Raw genomic sequence first — 22162 nt, 5'->3', positions numbered from 1 at the left:
TTGATAGATGCCTGTCAGGTGTCAGGAGCTGTGCTGATTTTACACTGGTAAGGACTCATCTGGATCTCTACAAGTAAGCATCACCACCTGATTAAGTTTACAGTAATCTACTGTTACTCTCTACCATCCGTGCATCTTTTGCACAAACCAGATACCCAAGTTAACTGGGGATATGATGGAATGCTAACCCTGATTGTTTGCAGAAACTAGGAAACCAGTGTGGGGACTCTGCACGATTAAAAATATTTCTACTCCAACTATATATTCAAGAAACTTGGGAAATAACCACAGATAGTTTCATGCATCCACTGGGTATAGTTTTCTTTTATCACCTAATCTCCATAGAGCCTCTACTCAGATTGGTAGAACATATAGTGACATTTTGAGTCCCCAGGGAGAAGCATCAGCTTAGAGTTTGTGTCCCTGAAAAGTCTGGGTATGTCCTTTCCCCTGTGCTAGTCACTCTGGTAACAGTCCCTTTTTAGGAGAAAAAAAGTGCTTTGTCTGTGTTTCTAGAAACTTCCTTAAGAATACCTGGAGGGCTTACTGAAATCCAGGTTTGCTAGACCCTAACCTGGAGTTTCTAATTCAGTAGGTCTGGGGAAAGGCCTGAGAACTGCATTTCTAGTAAGGTCCTGAGCAGTGCTGTTGCTGCCAGTCTGGGGACTTCAGTTTGAGAACCACTGTGTTCAAGGCTAGCATTTTGGTATGCTCACCCAAATCGATAAGTTATCGATTACATTATAAACTCTAATGTAAGATTCCTTTCCTGCTCAGAACCTTTAAAATTCATTCCAATTCTCTAGATTTTTATCAATTAGGATGGACAGATTCAGGAGGAAAAAATACAAGACGCCCCATTAAATTTGTATTCAGATCAACATGAATGACTCTGTATTAATAAATACTGTGCAATATTTGGGACATGCTCATGCTAAAAACTATTTGTTATTTACAATTTAAATTTAATTCAGTGTCTTGCATTTTTGTCTGGCAGTCCTACTGCCAACATAAATTTACAGATTCTTGCACTTCTTTTAGCATGTGTGGTTTCTCCTCCTGGGTCAGACTTCGTGTCTGTCTCCCTCAGGCATGCTAGAATTGCTGGATCCTAATTTCATTCGAGGTATCGAGGCAGTTGGCAGGAAGGGAATAAGAAGTAGAGGGATAGGGTATGAGGAGAATTTTCATTCCCTGATGAAAGGTGGGTGGATTATAAGATCTCTAAGCAAGGGAGGACCACCTTCTTCAGACTAAGAGGGGAAGCTTTTTCCAGCAAGGATAGCTCATTTGGGTATGAATCTACCCCAGCGTTTTGTTTTTGTTTCCAATTTTCTTTCACAATAAAAGCCCTAACTTTCACAAAGGAAACCGGTGAGGCTGGAAATTTAACTTACCCACAGAAGTTATAATTCAGCAACTCACTAGATTAGACTCTATCTGACTTTCAGCTCTGACAGCCCTGTGTCTGTAAGAGATAAGGTTATTTTAGGCCAGCTTGAAGTACCACAGTCTAAATGGAGCCTTGAGCCAATAATTTCAAATCCTGTGCTGTCATTTTCCTTCATAAGCTCTTCAGGGGAGTCAGGAGCAGCCACTTACCCCACAGTTCTGTTTGCCTTGCTCCCATCATGGTGGTCTATCCCAGCAGCTGCTTGGTCTGATATGCTTAATTCTGGGTGCTCATTTCAGAAAACCGTAGATGATCATTTAAGTAATTATTTTGCTCCTGTGCAGCACAGACTATAAGAATCCAATTTTCCAATAGTTACAGGTGGTCATCGCTGCCAGCAAATCCAATCAGGTTACATATCTATTCCCAGTTTCCCATTTTCAACATTTTTGAGGGTCTTATTTCTACAGCCAGTATGGGTACTAAATATTGTGTCCATTCAAGATACAGAAAGTACTGTACATATTGTAAATAAAAAGGGATTTGATACAGGAAGGTAGGTGCTTATGTAATTGTTGGAAGCCTGCAGGCACTGGTTCTAGGCTCCGCCTGCTGAGATGACTTCCGAATACTAAGTTCTTACACATTAGGGGAGCTACTACTGAGGCCACCAGTTTAAGGTGTGCTAAAAGCAAATCGCTGCTCCCACCACCCTGACTGCCTTGCAATCCTAGGAAGCTGGAGAACAGGCACCTGAAGCTATAATCCAGTGAGTAGGGAGTCATATCAAGAGGCCACCGCCATAACATTTACTCCTCAAAACCCCTAAAGTGGACAGCAGACAATGCAATGCTGCTGAAAGATAAACTCATACTTCTAAGGTTTTAGCACTTGTAAGGAGCAGCTGAAAAGGTACAGGAAACATGGTTCTGCCTCAGTTTCACCTTCTAGGCCTCCCACAGGTCTGCCTTATTTACATCCGGAACCCTGGCTTCTCATGAGTCTAGAAAACGATAGAATGGAGGACAGGTGAGCCAATCCCAACACTGAATACAGGGCTCTTGGGAGGTTTTGCCTTTAGTGGAGAAAGATTGGTGCCTATAATAGGCAGTTCAAAACCATATTACCTTTATTTCAGATGGGAGAGTTTATCAGTAAGCCAAATAAGATAGACTTTTTGTTTTCTTTTGCTGACTGATCTTACTCATAAATATGAGCTTTTGCTGGTTTCTTTCTAACCATCTACCATTCTGCTGCTCCTGTATTTTCTTCGTTGGAAAACCTACTATCTCCGTGATGATGAGTCCCAAATCTAATTATGTCAGTCCTTACCTTTATTCTGAGCTTTACTTTTGCATGTCTTATTTGTAGACACTTAAATTTAAATATTGTGTTCTTACCTAAAACTAAACGTCTAAAACTGACCTCTTGAATTTACCCTTCCTAATCTTCTTGTTTCTGTTTATATATAATTAGTCTTTTAAATCTAAAACCTCACTTATCTTTGAGGTGTTCAGTTAGTTCATTCTCACCCTCTCGCACCTGTGGACCCTTGTTTCATTCCCACTTCTGCTTCAAGAATGTTGGCTATATCAGCTCCACAGTTCATTTAACAAACATGTTAAGCCATGTGCTTCTCCTCTATTGTTGCCTTGAACAGCTACTTAAATGCTGCTCTACTTTCTCTTTATATTGAATTCACAGATTGTAGTAAGAATGCATTTTTTCTTTATATTAAATAACAACCCTTCAGTACATACTTTTATTTCATTTAATTTGAAAAAGATAGCCTATTGGCTAAGATTAGGAGCAGAAAAGGAGGAGAGTTACACTTTTTCATATTAAAGACCCTGAATCTTTGAAAGTGGTAGAGGAGTACATTCCTGTGAGAGAACATTCTGGTTGGAGTGGCCTTCATTCTGCGCTGACAAATAGCTCTTGTGCAAGTAACAATCTAGAACATAGGCACACTTAGTATTCTAAGTGTTTTGAGACAGGTGTGTTTTTTGTTTACTAGGTAATGCTAGGAGTTAACTTGATAAATATATTATGGGTTCGTTTTAATCAAGGACTTCATGACCAATTCTCTGCGTCTCATATTGGAATCAATATTGGTGGCAAAAACCTTCACAAACATTTTATCACTATATTGAAACTCTGATGTTCAGGTTAGAAGATGCTTACCTTACTGACTGATGGTCATTAGTAATAGTTCACATGCAAAAGCCTTGGTGTGTCTTTCAGGGATGAGATTCCTTTTCATGTGGCTCCTTTCCTAAGACAGTAATTCTGTGAAAGTTAATACTAACATGATGGGAATGTATCAGTACTTTACAAAGATTCATGTTACAAATGTCAAATTTGATCATTTCAAAATACTGAAAACCAATGTGTCTTTAGTATGAAAGAAAGAGGCTCACTTCTGGGTGACACATACCTTCTGTTAAAAGTGTTAATTTCTCTGGAACCTGCCCTGGTCTCTAAGAGGACAAGGGAACCTCACAACTTTGCCTGTATCAGTACATGTTGCCTTTCAATGTCATTACTACTGTGATAGAAACAGTTATGAGACTATGACCTAAAGCCATGATTGAATCTCTTTTGTTGCTGAATCCTAAATTACCATGATAAATACAATTTTAAAAGCATCCAAAGGAGACAGAGAAAAGTTGCTTAAAATTTTGATGCATTAGTTTAAAAAGGAAATTGTGATTATTTTGAGTCTCTTTTTTTGTGTTATTACTGAAGATCTGATGCAAAGAAATAAACTTAGATTATAATAAAGAAAAGTAGTTTAGACATTTGGAAGAGATTGTTTATGTGAAGACTGTATAACAAGAAAAAAAGAAAAGTATGTTTTACCAGAATAAGTTCTTATTTTCAAAACTTTAAACTAAAAAATATTTGTTTCCTTATAGCACCATGATCTTACCTATAGCATAAAAAAAGATGATAGTGTGGATAAAGAATATAGCTTTAGCTTTGGCCATTTTTTTAAGCTCACTTCCTTCTCAAATCTTAACATGTAGGAAACTGTGTGTGTTTGCTTCCCCTGAATGCCCTGCAGGGGTGGTCCATGCTAAAAGTAAAATTACAAAAAGACTGTCAACAGAAGGTAATGAGTAGCTGCCCTTAATAATTAGTTCTTTGTGTAATTATATATTATTAAACCCTTCTTGAGAAAATTTAAAATACTTTGAGGTAGTAAAATTACATGCTGAATGAAATCAAGAACTTTTAAAGTCTGAGCGAATAGAAGAATAGCATGTGTTTAACCACGTGTAAATATAAAATAACGATCCTGCGCCGTCGGTTGTGATCCAGAGTTGCCTGGAGCTGTTGCAGACGATGGCCTGCCGTGTCGCCATCCGCAGCAGCAGCAGTTATTGACTGAAGGGATTGATGAAAGACTGGCTGGCAAAAGCACGGATATAGTGCTGGTTTTCCTCAAAACGGTGTGGAGAAAGTACACTGTGGTGCTGCAGTTGTAATGGAGCCATAGTACCTTAATGACCGGGATGGCTGATCTTAGGAGCACCGAAGATAACAGCAAGGTCCTCTGTTTTTCTGACGAGAAAGCTGCAGGTTGAGAAAGAGGAGACAGTTGTAGACTAGGAAGTCAAGGAGAGCTTGGTCAACCAAATGTTTTTCACAAAACCACTATTTTATAACTAAAAAATACATTACACTGTTTGAAAGAAATCATTTACAAACAATAAAAGCAAGTATCAGTTTATACAGAGTGTAGACATTGTAGAGAATTCTTGTAGTGAATTCGGGGAATTTTTTAGGTTATTGCTTTATGATGTGAAATTGTTGGTTTAGAGGGAGCTAGTAAGGAAATAAGGATGCTGTTCGGTGCAGTCACCCATAACGCTGAGATTGTTATCACAAAGAATTTGACGCTGCTTTCCAAAACGGAGCACTGAGAGGTATGGGCCATGAATTTCACCTGTTGTGATAATTCATGTGTTCTTCTACTTTAACTGTATTTTCATTGCCTCTACTATTTCATGTGAGACACGGTAGAACATAACACCTTTTTTTAAAAAATATATATATCTTTATTGATTTCAGAGAGAGGAAAGGAAAGGGAGAGAGAGAGATGGAAACATCAATAATGAGAGAGTGATTGCTCGGCTGCCTCCTGCACGCCCCCGACTGGGGATTGAGCCCGAAACCCAGGCATGTGCCCTGACCGGGAATTGAACCCTGATCGCCTGGATCCTAGGTTGATGCTCAACCACTGAGCCATGCCTGGCCGGGCAACATCTTTTTTTTAAACTACTCAGGTCTCCTTGTTTAGGTGCATTACTACCTCTTACAGATTTTAGCGCCAAGTGTTTTGATTCAAACATTAATTTCAGTTTTAAGTAATGGTATTAACATAAGCTTAGAATGAAATTGAATATAATATTCTTTTCAAAATCCTTGTCTGTCTCTTCTAGAAAAGTTTTTTGAAATGAAGAAAGGACAGTGTAAAGATGCTCTAGAAATTTACAAACGATTTCTAACCAGAATGACGCGCGTGTCTGAATTTCTCAAAGTTGCAGAGGTAAGCAATATTAAGCTTTGTTGGAAACATAATTTTAAAATACTAGCTCATGTATCTGGAGTAAAGGATAACATTTATAATCTAGCCAGACACTGCCACAGATCACAGAGCGTAGGGTTGGAAGTGACCTTAGAGGTCACCTCATCCAACTTTTCACTCAGAGCTGTTCTCTGCACTCCTATACCCCAAGCACATGATCATTGTCTTAAATAAAGGTTTCATGGCTATGAGCTCATTTACTGCTTGGTAAGGTGGTCTGTTCTGGCTATCTTTGATTGTAAGGAAGTGCTTCCTTTTGATTGAACCCTAGAAAAAATCCTCAGAAAAGTCTATCCATTGTTCTTAGTGTGTAAATGATAGATCATAAAATCTGACCTTTCTTACCTTGTCAGTGATTTAGACACACTGAAAAAATAAAACAAAGTATAATTAATTTTATAAAGTTTTAAAATTGTTTCTTAAGGACTTTTTTTATACTTAGTCAAAATGACTTTATAACCGTATAGTTGGTGTTCCTGAGGTTCTCTGTAAGTTGGTCTTTTCTCTTCTAAAACCCAATTACTGATTCATACTGATATTGGAAATTGTGACATTGTTATCTGTTAGTAAGATGGGTTTCTATCTTTCATGTCGTCTGACTGCTAAGACTGACTGGAGCACTGTGCGCAAGGGGTCCTTGAAGCCCAATAGCAAAGTACACAATGCCATGACCATGGGACATTCATGTCATGCTTTTGTAATTTTTGCCGTTTTGAGAATATAGCACAGAAGAAGTGTTTTATATACACAATTTCAAAAACACTCTCGTCTATGTGTTATATTTCAAATCTCATTTATTCACAGGAGTAATACTTGTCAAATTCAAATTCTGAGACCAAAATAATATTGTAAAATGCTATCTCTTCAGCTTTGATCCTTACAGCTTGTAATCAGGAATAAAAATTTTTATATCACATGGGAAACAAAGGTAAAGATTAGCTTATATAGATTACATGTACCTGAAAGCATGTTCGTGTGTATTTCCTCATGGGTTTATTGATGCCGATGGTCTTTAAGAAAGGATATAATTGCTTGAAACTTTTGCTTTTGCTGCTGCACAGGTTTTATGTTTTGTATTTTATATGATTTTTTTCCCCTGATTTAACCATAGTTATCAATCTAATCTAGTAAATTTGCCTAATTTCTTTCTAGGGAAATACAATTTTGCCTAAGTACCCAGAGCAGGAGATTATTTCATTGTTCCACTAATTCCTGGTGCACATGCTTCCCAGTTTTCCTAATTGTCACTGTTTGTATCAGATAAGTAAAGATGGACATGTGGCAGTCTGAGTATATACTTATCTAATTAGATTAATACGGCTCAGCTCAGGTCTCCATGAGAAAAGGTGTACTTACTTATCAATTCCTTCTATTTTTACATGTAAAAATGTACTTTGTGTCTGTTAATGTTAGCACAGGCTCAATTCAGGCTGTTGTGATGACAGTTACAGAAATCAGATGTCACTCTGAGAGCCTGTCTTTAAATAACTGAATTACTTTTACTTGAACATTATGATTAATGTTTTATAGAATGGATACTAATTTACAAAATTATTTTTAATAGAATAAACATTAAACTACAATGATAACCCATAACCATTTGTGTTTTCTTTCACATTTAAATTAATTGTTCATCGTTTCAACACTATTTGTTTGAATGTCAGTGTTTAATGGTATGCTTATGATTGGTTAATACAGAAATATTTTGACAAATGTACAAAGCTTTCTCTCCCAGTTAGTACTCATGTGGTGTATGTATCTACGGACTCAGATGGACTCATAACCAGTAGCTATCCTGTGGTTAGTACCACTTGCCTAGAGTGTGTAGAAGACTTCCAGAATATCATTTTAAAAATACAACTCTATTGGGCAGTTGGAAAATGTTACCAGTAAGTTATTCATCATAATAAAAGAAATGTAGAGTAGTAAAATAATTTCTATGGAAATAATCAAATTTCTCAGGGAAATTGCTTGAAGAGCAGAAAACTTACATGTTTTGTATTCTCATACAGTCATCCCTGGGTATCTGCAGGGGGCTGATTCCAGGACTCCCTGTAGATCCCATAATCCACAGATGCTCAAGTCTCCTAATATGAAATGGCATTGTATTTGCATATAAACTATCCCATCCTCCTGTATACTTTAAATCATCTCTAGATTACTTATAATATCGAATACAATGTAAATGCTATTTAAATAGTTGTTACGTTGCATTGTTTAGGGGATAGTGACAAGAAGAAAAAGAATCTGTATATGCTCAGTACAGACACCACAATCATAGGCTGGCTACATAGTACACATCACCAACAACACAGCATTTTTTCCCAGTATTTTTTATCTGTGGTTAGTTGAATCCATGGATGTAGACCCCGTGGATACAGGGGGCTGACTGTACTGAAGATTCCTAAAGCAGAGAACTGAAACTTAGTAAAATGGTTGTTTTACATGTAACAGGAATTTCTGCCAAACACGCTTCCCTTTTATAGAACCAAGTTATTCTTAGTTTGCTATTCCAAGGTAAATACCAAGTCGTAGGAGTTATGTCTCCCAGAATATTTGCAGACAGAAAGTAATGAGATTTCTGTAGTACAATCACACTTCACCTCAATCTTCCGAGGTCAAGACAGTAAAAATAGCAATGTCAAGGAAGAATTTCTAAATTGTGTCTCTAACAGAATTATACATTTAGTAAAAACACATCACCTTTTAGCAAAGTGATTCCAATATTAGGGATCCATAATACTTTAATTTCAAAAACACTGACTTCATTCATATTAACATTTTAATGGATTATCTAAAGAGTCTTAAAATATGGAAAAATGTAATGAAGTTGCCATAGTTTATAATTTTCATAATTTGTAATGACAAGTGAGTTTAGGGAAGCATCAGTGGCTTCCCTAAAGCCAGAATCCAGTCATTAGCAGTTAAAAATCTGTATTTCAGGGAGGAATCTCCAGCATAAGCTGATTAGAGGGATGAGGGCCAATGCTCTCTGCACCAGTGCTGCTCCACAGTGAGCAATTTTGCTCCCCCTTCCTCCCCAGGGAACAATATCTGGAGACATTTTTGGTTGTCACAACCAAATAGAAAGCAATACAATAATAGTGGGGGACTATAATCCCATGTACATCAATGGATAGACAGAAGAAGAGGGGGAGGCCTATGAGCATCCAGTGGGTAGAGACCAATGATACTACTAATATCCCACAGTAGACAAGACAGCCCCCAACAAAGAATCATCCCGAAATATCAATAGTGCCCAGGCTGATCTAGACATAGAAAAGGCAGAGGAAAGAAGTTAGCTCAGCACGTGACGCATAGGTGGATTTTTTCAGTCTCCTGTTTGCCTCATTGTCTTTGCAGGAACCCAACATTTACGCTTCATATATTTGCTTCTATTTTCATTAGCATAATCAAATCACTTCATTTCTCAAAGAGAGAGACACTTTGTTTTAACCTACTTTGTTTCTTTGAGACTCAATTCTATCATTTATATAAAATGAGAGCATTGAAGCTATAATTTGAATTTTTACCAACTTTTCATTTTGAATAATTTTCAAATCTACAAAAGAATTGATAAAGATAAATCAATGAAGAGAGTATATAGGTCACCTATACCTATGTACTCTCTCCGTTGATTTCCCTTTATTATTTCTATATTTACACACACATGTGCTCTTTCTTTCTGCTTCTTCTCCCCCCCTCCACTCCCTTCCCCAGCCTACTAAAGTTAAAAATTCTATATGCTTTTACCTAGTCATTCCACTTCTACAAATGTATTCTACAGGTGAGTCCACATTGGTGCAAAATATTGTGTGCAGCATTGCTTGCAATGGAATCAACTTCAATGCCTGTTAATAGGGGACTTGTTAAATAAGTTACAGGACAAGGTAACTTTAAAAAATAAGGAAACTCTGCATATTTGTATCAATATAGAGCTAAGATAAATTGTTAAATGAAAAATATAAACTCAGTATATATAATACACTATTGTATAATAATGAGGGATATAAATGTTTATATAGTTAACATTTCCTTGGATATACATAAAGGAACTCAGGAAGGATACATAAGAAACTAACAAAATGGTTCTGTCTGTGAAAGAAGTTAAAATACATCCTGAACAAGTTATGAAATTTAAATGTACATTCTATTACTTTTGGATAGAATGTACTATATCTGTTAAGTTCATTTCATATATAACATGTCCTTTAAGGCTAATGTTTCTTTATTAATTTTCTGTCTGAATGATCTATTCACCAATGTAAGTAGGGTTATTAAAGTCTTTTATTATTATTGCATTGATCTCTACTTCTTTTATCTTTTAATATTTGCCTTATATAAATTTAAGTGATCTTATATTAGGTGAATACATGTTTATAAATGTTATAGCCTCTTGTTAGATTGACCTTTTTATCATTATATAACACCCTTCTTTGTCTCTTATTACAGCCTTTGCTTTAAAGTTTATTTTGTCTAAGTATAGGTACTCCTCTCTTTTGGTTTCCATTTGCATGGAATATCTTTTTCCATCCCTTCACTTTGAATGTCCTTACATCTAATGTGTGTCTCTTGCCATGGTTGGTGTAACTCAGTTGGTTGGAGCATAGTCACATACCCCGAAAGGTGATGGGTTTGATTCCTGGTCAGAGCACTTACCCAGGTTGCAGGTTCAGTTCCCAGTTGGGGCACGTGCAGGAGGCAACTGATTGATGTTTCACTCTCACATCGATGCCTGTCTATCTGTCTCTCTTTCTCTCTCTTTCTTTCCCTCTCTCCCTCTCCCTTCCTCTCTCTCTAAAAAATCAATAAAAGCATGTCCTTGAGTGAGGATTTTAAAAAAATAATAACTTTAAAAAATAAATATCTAAATAAAAATAAAGTGTGTCTCTTGTAGTCAGCATATACATGGATTTTGTTTTTTATTCATTCTGTGTCTTTTGATTGGACAGTTTAGCCTATTTACATATAAAGTAATTGTTGATAGAAATGAGCTTATTGCCATTTTGTTAAATGTTTTCTAGCTGTTTTTGTAGTTCCTCTCTGTTCCTTTCATCTTCTCTTGTTCTCTTCCTTTGTGCTTTGATGAATTTCTGTAGTTGTGTGCTTAGATTTCTTTATCTTGTAGGTATTTGCTATAGGTTTTTTTTCCCCTTTCATTTTCAACCTGTTTGTATCTTTAGATCTAAAATAAGTTTCTAGACAGCGTATGGTTGGATCCTGTGTTTTTACCCATTCTGCCAACCTTTATTGTTGAAAGTATTACAGATGTCTCCTGTTTCCCCCATAGATCTCCTCCACCCTGCATCCACCCCCGCACTCCCCAGGCCCTCAACACACTACTGTCTCTGTCCATAGGTCATGCATATATGCATCTAAGTTCTTTGATTAATCTCTCCCCCACCCCTTACATATAACAACTTATATCTATAACAGTCTATTTTAAATTCCAGTGTTACAAACATTCCACCCAAAAGCAACAAAATAGATATTCTTCTCAACTACACGTGGAACATTTTCTAAGATAAAGCATATATGAGGCCACAAAATAAGTCTTAATAAATTTAAGAGGACTGAAATCATATCAAGTATATTTTCTGACCACAATAATATGAAACTGGAAATAAATTCCATGAAGAAAACTGGAAAATTCACAAATATGTGGTGATTAAACAACATGTTACTGACAACTAATGGGTCAAAGAAGAAATGAAAAGAGAAATCAAATAATACCTTGAGACAAATGAAAATGGAAATGTAACATACCAAAATTTATGGGATGCAGAAAAAGCAGTGCATAGTGATAAATGCCTACTTCAAGAAACAAGAAAAGTCTCAAACAACCTAACTTTACACCTCAAGGAATTAGAAAATGAAAAATAAAGCCCAAAGTTGGAAAGAAGGAAATAACAAAGATTAGAGCAGAAATAAATGAAGTAGAGACTTAAAAGATGATAGAAAAGATCAGTGAAACTAAGAGCTCAATCTTTGAACAGATAAACAAAACTGACAAAACTTTAGCTAGACTCGGCAAGAAATAAAAGAGAAGACTCAAATAAATAAACAGACATGAAAGAGATGTTACAACTAATTCCACAGAAATACCAAGACCCATAAGAGACTATTATGAACAAGTATACACCAATAAATAGGACATCCTAGAAGAAAGAGATAAATTCCTAGAAACATACAACCTACCAAGACTGAATTATGATTTGAAATAGAAAACCTGAACAGACTTATTACTAGCAGGGAGATTGAATCAGTAATCAAAAACTTTCCAACAAACAAAATTTCAGGACCAGATGGTTCACTGGTGAATTCTAACAAATATTCCAAGAAAAACTAATACTAATACTTCTCAAACTCTTCCAAAAAATACAACTTTTCTAAACACATTATACAATGCCAGCATTACCCTGATTCCAAAACCAGGTAAGGATGCCACAGAAAAAGAAAATACAGGCCAATATCACGGGTGATCATAGATGCATAAATTCTCTACATAATATTAGCAATCTGAATTCAAGAATACATAAAAGGGCATACGCCATGATCAACTGAGATTTGTTCTGTGGATGCAAGGATGTGACATACCACATTAACAAAAGAAAGAATAAAAATCATATGATCATATCAATGGATGCAGAAAAGGTGTTTGACAAAATTCAACATCCATTTATGATTTAAAAAAAACTCTCAATAAAACAGGTATAGAGGAAATGTACCTCAACCGAAATAAGGGCCGTAAATGACAAGCCCACAGCTAACGTCATACATGATGGTGGAAAGATGAAACCATTTTCTCTAAGATCAAGAACAAGACAAGGATGGCCACTCCCTCCACTTTTATTCAACATAGTGTTAGAAGTCCTAGCAAGAGCAGTTATGCAGTAAAAAGAAAGAAAAGGCATCCAAGTTGGAAAGGTAGAAGTAAAACTGTCACTGTTCTCAGATGGTATTATATATTGAAAAACCTAAAGACTCCATCAAAAAATTATTAAAACTAATAAACAAATTCAGTAACGTAGCAGAATACAAAATCAATACACAAAAACCTGTTGCATTTTTTTACACTAACAATGAACTATCAGAAAGAGAAATTAAGAAGAAAGTCGTACTTACAGTTGCATCAAAAAGAGTGGAATACCTAGGAATAAATTTATCCAAGGAGGTGAAAGACCGTATATTGAAAACTACGAGACATTAATGAAAGAAATTGAAGAATACACAAATAAATTAAAAGATACTCCATGCTCATGGGTTGGAAGAATTAATATTGTTAAAATGTTCATACCCAAAGCAATATACAGATTCATAATCCCTATCAAAATTTCAGTGGCATTTTCACAGAAATAGAAAAAAAAAAATCCTAAAACTTACATGGAACCAAAAAAGACCCCAAATAGCTAAAGCAATCTTGAGAAAAGATCAGTAGGACAGAATAGAGAGCCCAGAAATAAACCCATACATATTTGGTCAATTAATTTATGACAAAGAAGCCAAGAATACATGATGTAGAAGCGGCAGTCTTTTAAAGAAGTGGTGCGGGGAAAATTGGACAACTACATACAAAAAAATGAAACTGGACCATTATCTTACACCAGGCATAAAAACCAACTCAAAATGGATTGAAGACTTGAGCATACAAGCTGAAACCATAAAATGTCTAGAAGAAAACATAAGTGGTAATCTTTCTGACATAGGTCTTGATGATTTTTAAAATCTGACCTCAAAAGAAAAAGCAACAAAAGTAAAAGTAAACAAGTGATATTATATCAAACTAATAAGCTCCTTCACAGCAAAGGAAACCATCAACAAAGCAAAAAGGTAACCTGCCAAGTGGGAGAAAATAATTGCAAATCATATGTCTGACAAGGGGTTAATACCCCAAAAATATAAAGAACTCATACAACTCAATAGCAAAAAAGCAAACAGTTCCATTAAAAATGGGCAGAAGATCTGAATAGACATTTTCCAAAAAAGACATATTGATGACCAACAGGTACATAAAATGGTGCTCAACATCATTAATCATTAGGAAATTCGAATCAAAACCACAATAGATGTCACCTCACACACGTTAGAATGGCTGTTTTCAAAAAGACAAGAAATAACAAGTATTGGCAAGGATGTGGGAAAAAAGGGAACCCTGTGCACCGTTACTGGGAATGTAAATTGGTGCAACCACCATAGAAAAAAGTAAGCAGGTTCCTCAAAAAATAAAAAATAGAGCTACAGTTGGTTGGAGCATTGTCCCAAACACTGAAAGGTCGTGAGTTTGATTCCCCATCAGGGGACATACCTAGCTCGCAGGTTTGGTCTGGTTGGGGCACCCACGAGAGGCAGCCAATCAGTGTCTCTCTCTCTCTCTCTTCCTCTCTCTGAAATCAGTGAGCATGTCCTTGGGTGAGGATTTTTTTAAAAATAGAACTACTGTATAATCCAGAAATTCCACACCTGGGTATTTATCCAAAACAAATGAAAACGCTAATGATAAGATATATACCCCATGTTCGTTGCACCATTATTTATATTAGTCAAGGTATGGAAACAACTTCAGTGTCCATCAATGGTTGAATTGTTAAAGAAAATGTTATACACACACATAGACACACACATTATATACGCACTCAGTGGACTATTATTCAGCCATAAAAGAGAATGAAATCTTGCTTTTGGAACATCATGGATGGACCTCAAGGTCATTATGCAAAGTGAAATAAGTCAGAGAAAGCAAATACCATATGATCTCTCTTATATGTGGAATCTAAAAAAAAAGAAAAATCTAAGCTCGTGGGTACAGAGAATAGATTGGTCGTTGCAAGAGGTGGGGAGAAATGGCTGAACTGGTTTTTTTGGGGGGGGGTTAAATTTAAAATTTTTTAACTAAAACATATTTTTTAAAAATAAACATTTTGTATACAGAGGACTTATTGGGCATAATTAACTATTTAAATTTAGCCTATGTAATGTTTTTAGTTTTTTAGCTGCTGTTAAACATAGAGGAAACCTTAAATTTTACACTTCAATTTCTTAAGTTCTCATTTTGGATTCTAACATAATTCTTTATACTTGTTATATCTAACTATATTAATGAAATCATTGCTATATTATTTTGAGTGGAAAACTACACAGAAAGCATATGCTCAAAGTAAGATTAATATGTATAAAAATTCTATACCATGTTTAACATATCGTTTTAACTAATTCTGTGGTGATCTTCAATTAAATTCAGAGAAATTAATTTTTTTTAATTCCCATTAAGTTATGTTTTATTTTTTTTTAATCCACAGCAAGTTGGCATTGATAAAGGTGATATTCCTGACCTCACACAGGTAAGTGATTCTCTGAGTGGAAGATTCAGTGTACATGAAATTATTATTCCATAGTTTTTCATAAAAGGTCTTACCTAGATCATAGTCTCACAAGTATTTAATGCATTTTAAATTTAGGTCAACCAACTTTTCCGGAAACTATTCTAACATATTTCGTAGCTATTGAATATATTTCTAAAGAGAATATGAAGATTTTCCTGCCCTTGTGAACATAGTTTCTTCTTTAAAGGCAACTGAACTCACCTTTTGAGCTCATCTTTTCATTCTTGAATTTGAATCAAAAGGAAACCTTGATAAGGTTTAAAAAGTACTTATTCTGTGAAAAGATGCCTGTAGGCATGGTAATCAGAACACCTGAATTGTTCTTCCTGCTCGTTCTTTAGAGTTCAATGTGTCTCGGGTACTAAAGGGGCGTGAATGGGGCGAACTCAGATTAGTTCTACTACACTGATTTTTGTCTCCCTTATGAAGTGGAGGAATTTCCATATATAAAATAATATTTAACAAAGTAATAGTGGTAGATGAGTGATTTTTCTGGGACCAATAGTAGGCAAAAACAATATTGGGCTTCTTTATCAATCCTTGATATCCAATCCATAGATATCAAGAGTGCCCTCAGGTATAAAATCAAGATCATTCACACAAATAGGATTATTTTATGACCTTTTTCATAATTGGCAGGAACTGTTTTTATTTAATCAGTTTTTCACTCTGTTATGGTAAATTCCTATCCCAAATATATCCTTCAACTGGAGACAGATGATAGGAGAGAATATAAAACTGTCTTATATACTACTAATGAATATGTAAGTTTTCTGTCTTGTAAAAAAAAGTCACTGTAATCAAAGAAAATTGTCATAATGAAAGATTACCCACTCTTTAACAATATCAAAATGCATTTTTTAAAATACATCTTTATTGATTTCATAGAGAGGAAAGGAGAGGGATAGAGAGATAGAAACATCAATGATGAGAGAGTCATTGATCAAGCCCGCAACCCGGGCATGTGCCCTGACCGGGAATCGAACCCCGATCGCCTGGATCCTAGGTCGACGCTCAGCCGCTGAGCCATGCCCGGCCAGCCTCAAAAATGCATTTAATAATTTACTTTCCTTAAAATATTTCCATTTTAAAATACTGTTGACCTTAAATTTTTATTAAAAATAGAGAAACCCAAAGTAATGGTCTCTGTATATGTATAATTAAAACATCAATGAAATGCCAAGAATTTTTCATAAATATGATTCATAGAACAATTCAGAACATGATGGCAGTATATTTTTCAGTTTAAAAGCTGGGCAATATCTCCTTCAGGTAGACAGATTATTAGTATAAAATATTTTTGCTACAATGAGAAGATGATCAGGTACATACCTGAATAAGGTATTGATGTCACTTTGTGACTAAAAATTAAATATGCTTAATTTTTAAATTAATTTAAAAAATTAAGAGTACTGTCAAGAATCTCTGTTGGATATAGATGTATGAATTTTGCAACACTAACAAAAAGCAACGAAAATCAGTGTGCTTTTAAGGTACTTAATTACAATAAACATTTACATTGTAGTTTTGTAAAATAACCCAAATAAATAATGCGTGTTAACTTAAAAAGTTAGATATTAAAATACTTAGCTCAATGAATAGCTTTTAGAAATGGTAAATTATCTTTATTCAACTCTATAGATAGCTCACTGTATAATAAAAGGAAAACTAGATATATTGTTAGAGAGGCTCTCAGTTAATAAGAAAATAAGTCCTCGTTTGTCCCAGTTAGTTTGGACAGAGTCTGAAGGAAGACAAGGAAAGGTTTAAAGGAATACTTAATACATTTTTGTTTTTAAAATTAGAAAATTATAGTGTATCATTAAAAGAAGGATTCACATACTTGGGTTTAATTTTTAATGATACAATATTTAATATAATTTATACAATCTCTCTCTAGAAGTTCAGAGACATACTGTTTTATATAATGATGTACATTGTGTGTTATCACAATTTGGAGAACAGAGATAAAATCCTTAAGGTAAAATCTTGCCCTGGGTCTAGTAAAAAGTTATTCTGTGGTAGAGATTCATTAGAATCTGCTATTTCATATCCTCTACTTTTGTTACGACCTTAAGAGCCATGTAAACTTCATTATTAATATTTATTTTTAAATTACCTCCTCATTAAAAAAAATTGTATTTCATTTCTTCAGTATATATTTACATCTCAGTGCAAGAGTATTGTGTGATTCTGAAATTTCTTACCTAATTGTGATTTCTGTTGGGATTATGACTAACAGAGCTAAACACACTCCCTCATTCGTTAGAGCCCCTTCCACAAGTCTAATGGAGGCTCCTAATTGAAGTGGGGATTTAGACCCACTTGGACAGCATAGTCAGGTCCAGGCTAGTCAAGTGTGAGCTGCTCTAGGGTTAATCCTTTACATGGCGTTAGACCAAAATTAATCTGGAGATGGGTCAGAAACGCTACTTTTTGTGGGCTCAGTTTAATACCTTTGAGATTCGGTTCTGCTCTCTGCCAGACTTCTCTGTAGCCACCATGGCACTGAATCTGGCTGCGACAATAAACGAAAACACCAGACACCGAAGAGAGTTAAAGAGGAGATGGAGACCTGTTGACTGGGGGTAGGTGTAGGCTGCTCAGTAACTGGAAGAGAATCAGATTCCCTCTTGCAGCAAGATGGGCCAGAGGAATTTAATGGGTATCTTTTAGGTTAGAAAATGCATAATAAATGCCGGTGTGGCCATCTGTAGCCCTTTTGAAATTTTCCATCTAATGTCATCACAAGTACATTTAAATGATTTATGTACATCAAATGAAAAATTTTTAAAAACACATTGAAAAGTTCTGCTGGGTAAGAAGTGACTGTGATATTAGAACTGAGGTATTTCTGCTCAGCACTTTCAAATGGTTTCTTAGATCCAATGATCAAAAATTTGAGTCATCTTTTGGTTGCTTTTATTTACATTTGGGTTTTTTATTGAATTTATTGGGGTGACATTGGTTAATAAAATGATACAGGTTTCAGGTGTACAATTCTATAATACATCCTCTGTATATTGTATTGTGTGTTCACCACCCCAAGTCGTTTATTCCTCCCCTTTACCTTTCCTACCTCCCCCCACCCCTGTTGCGTTCTAGTAATCACCATACTGTACTCTGTGTCTATGAGTTTAGTTGTGTTTTTTCCCTTAATTCCTTCACCTTTTCTACCCAATCCCCTAACCCCCTCCCTCGCTTAATGATGCTTTACAATCTGAATTTTAGATGGATGCTTCCTTTTTGATCCTAGACTCAAAATTATTTATGAATTTGTTTCAAGAAAAAGATTTTCAAAATAATTTGAAATTATTTGAAATGGTGTGCACATTCCAAATTTAAACTATCTCCATTTATGAAAAACATCTTAGGTTTTGATGTCAGGAATTCTGGTTGATCTGAAAGCTACTGGTAAAGAAAAGTCTCCTTTTAAAGACTGTACCACTGATGAATCGGTAACCATGATGTATTGCTGTTATCTGTTGGCTTCCACAGGCTGACTCCTGTTCTTTGCATTGGTGTTTCCGTCTGATTGGTCTATTGACTTCGGCATTTTTAAAAATAAGCAACTAAAGATGCTGCTAACTATACTTTATTAACCTTTAATTCCTTTACAACGGCAGAGGCATTCTCAAAATTTTGCTCCTTGGAAATTTGAATTTTTGTTTATTGCCTACTACACTCTAGGATATGCTCAGTGCCATAGCATACAGTATTACATAGCATAGTATCCCTGCGCTCCTGAGCATTACTAGCAAAGTTGTTTTTTTCTTTCCAAATACACTTGAAGAATTTATTTCTATTAGATTTCACAAATACTTATAAGTAATATAAATGATGAAGCATTTTAAAACTCTAAGATAAAATGCTCCAAACTTAATTTTATGTGCAATGTATTGTGAAATAATTCCCCTTAAAGACAAAAGTCAATTTTTCAGTCTGTGTTCTTGGTCAGATTTCTTTTGTGATTGTTGTGACTATTAATTTATTTCCAAATTTTTCTTCATTAAATTATTAAGAAACTTTGCAAAAAAGAACGAAATGGCAAACTCTGTTCCTGGTTTTGGTTTTTGTTGTTTAGCTACCTAAGAAATGTTATAAGAGAAAATGCTACTCTCTTATATTCTCTATGTTATGTCTGTGAATAGCATTTGTTGTTTTTGAACAGGATTAGCACAGAATCACATTTCCTTTACACTGTATTTAACATTCAGAGGACTTGAGTCTTCTAACTAGAAAATGGTTCTGTGACTTGACACATTTTTTCCTTACTGAGATCCCAATATATATATATAGAAATAGGAGAAGTTTGAAGTTATATGCCCAGGCCTCCTAGGTTCCATTATTTTGAAAATGATAATTATTATGATGACAATTTTGAAGTTATCAGGTGTGGATTCGCCTAAAAATTATGAAGCCATTTCTGTTTTCTTTTAAGGTTACAATATACAGTCTGTTTATTAAATTAGCACAACTTTATAGTTGACTGTTTCTTCTATACAGCAAAATTTCTTTTTTTAAAAAAATTTATCTTTATTGATTTCAGATAGAGGAAGGGAGAGGGAGAGAGAGATATGGAAACATCAACAATGAGAGAGTCATTGATCGGCTGCAGCCCGCAACCCGGGCATGTGCCCTGACCGGGAATCGAACCCCGATCGCCTGGATCCCAGGTCGATGCTCAACAGCTGAGCCACGCCCGGCCGGGCAAAATTTCTTTTTTTAAAAAATTCATTTTTTTATACTTGGAGGCATACTCTTTGTTGTAGTTTACTGGAACTTATTGAATAAATCCACGTTCACCTGAGTTATATTTTAAACTTTTCATTTTTATAATTTTCTAAACTTATTATATTCCTTGACAGTATTTATTCTTTCTACACTAGAGTCATTGACTTTTTAGGTAGTGCTCGTAGGGCTGTTTCTTTCTACCTTACCTTCATCGCTCTGATCACATTTAATACTTTGTTCACTTAGTAATTTATATTTATAAATTTACATGTTTGCTTCATTTAGTAATTTACACTTATAATAATCACATAATTATTAAGACAGTATATGAATCTATCTGTGACATTAAAATGAATATTAAATAAATATCCTGAACTTTCAAAATTAAAAATTTTTAATAAAATTTTATTTTAATTTGTCATTATAGGTACAGTATAAAATTACAGTGGTATGAATTTCCTTGAGTTACGTGAGCTATTTCAAAAGTTAGCATAAAGCCCTTCAAAATTAATTTCATATTAATTTAAATACAATTGTCAGAATTCAGTGTATCTATAAATGTAGTTACATATTTTATTCATGAAATGCTATCTGAATGCCTATGCTGCTGTTAAGGCCTAATTTGGGTTACAGTTAAGAAAGATGAAATTATATTTTTGATGCTTGAGGAATAGATGGGGTGGAATATTGTATGAACCTATTATTTCTCTTTCTAACATACAGTAAAATGCCATCACTTTATATTACCTAAAATGTTTAATAACAGTCCATTACTTTTTGCTAAAATGGTTGAAATATATTAAATCTCCCAATACACATATAACATTATTATATTTGCTAAAGTTACTTTATTATAGAAATAAATTAAATAGCTCAATATAAGAAAATATTAATTGTTGTTAACTACTAAAGTTGTATTCTTTTCCCCACAACTGTCACTTACCCTCCTTTTTTTTTTAATATAGTAGACATTTTTCCTAATATTTCAGTCAAATGTGGATAAGTGAGATTTTACTGTATTTTCAATTTTCTATTAGTTTATATTTGGGCACTTATATTTTTGACTTGGATACAAATACCTATTTTTTCACTGTGGTCTTATGGAAATGTATGGTGAATTTGATTAAATTGAGTTTACTGCATATAAGTAATATCTTAGAAAAAGTTTGTCTAATGTAATCTCTACACTGAAACCACACTGTAACACTATTTGTTATGCAATGGAATTAAGTATATGTAAAATGGGCCTGTCTGAGATTCCAGGGAATTTAAAGATTAAAATATACTAAAAGAACCTAGAATGAAATTATCTCATATATGTATTGGGGTCCACCCACAGACCACCATACGAAGTTACAGTGACGTTCCAGTGTATTTGCTTTGCAAGCAAGAAATGCAGACATTTATTTTTACTTTCTTATTGTAGGCTCCCAGCAGTCTTATGGAGACCCTTGAACAGCATCTAAATACATTAGAAGGAAAGAAACCTGGAAACAAGTATGCATTAGTTGTATATTCTAAATAAGATGAAAAATGTTAGAGTCATTCTTTACAGGAGTGAGATTTATCACAGTACAACTTATATCACTACAGTTTTAGGGTATGCTTTATTGCAGTTCTTCTGGGTTTCCTCCAAACCCCCGTCCATCCCATTAACTTATGACAGTGTAACCCTGCGTATTGGCAATCTGTCTGCAGACGAATGCAGCAAATTACTGGCTTGTATGTATGTTAACTGAACTTGCTGATTTATATATTTACCCTTGGAAGGGATTCACAATGTGCCCAAAAAGAGTTGCTGGTGTTTAAACATTTAGGCTGTTATCACTGGGCATGAGTAAAAACAAGCACAATTTCACAAGCAGCCTTTGAATACTGTTGTATAACCAACCTCACTGTGAAAAAAGCAAAGCCCTTGAGTATAGTTTTTTAGACTCCAGACACTCCCCACTTGAAGCATTCAGCAAGGCATGCTGCTGACATTTTACTAAGAGATCTTTTTATAGAGAGACTAGCAATCAAGCAGTCTCTGTTATTATCAGTACTGTTTTATTGGATTTT

At 34.8% G+C, this 22162-nt stretch overlaps 1 protein-coding gene across 1 annotated transcript in view; it reads left to right on the top strand.

The window, feature by feature from the left end:
* Positions 1-22162, top strand: part of SNAP91 (synaptosome associated protein 91) — a 108730-nt gene that overhangs the window by 36527 nt on the left and 50041 nt on the right. Inside the window, exons 7-9 of the mRNA XM_087817486.1 lie at positions 5842-5948; positions 15284-15325; positions 21528-21598. Of these exons, the coding sequence (XP_087673612.1) occupies positions 5842-5948; positions 15284-15325; positions 21528-21598 (220 nt within the window). The remainder of the gene's footprint in view (positions 1-5841; positions 5949-15283; positions 15326-21527; positions 21599-22162) is intronic.

This window comes from Miniopterus natalensis, chromosome 5 (assembly GCF_054644295.1).
Source record: "Miniopterus natalensis isolate mMinNat1 chromosome 5, mMinNat1.hap1, whole genome shotgun sequence".
In the NCBI taxonomy this organism is placed as follows: domain Eukaryota; kingdom Metazoa; phylum Chordata; class Mammalia; order Chiroptera; family Miniopteridae; genus Miniopterus; species Miniopterus natalensis.
This window is presented reverse-complemented; position numbering and strand designations above follow the sequence as displayed.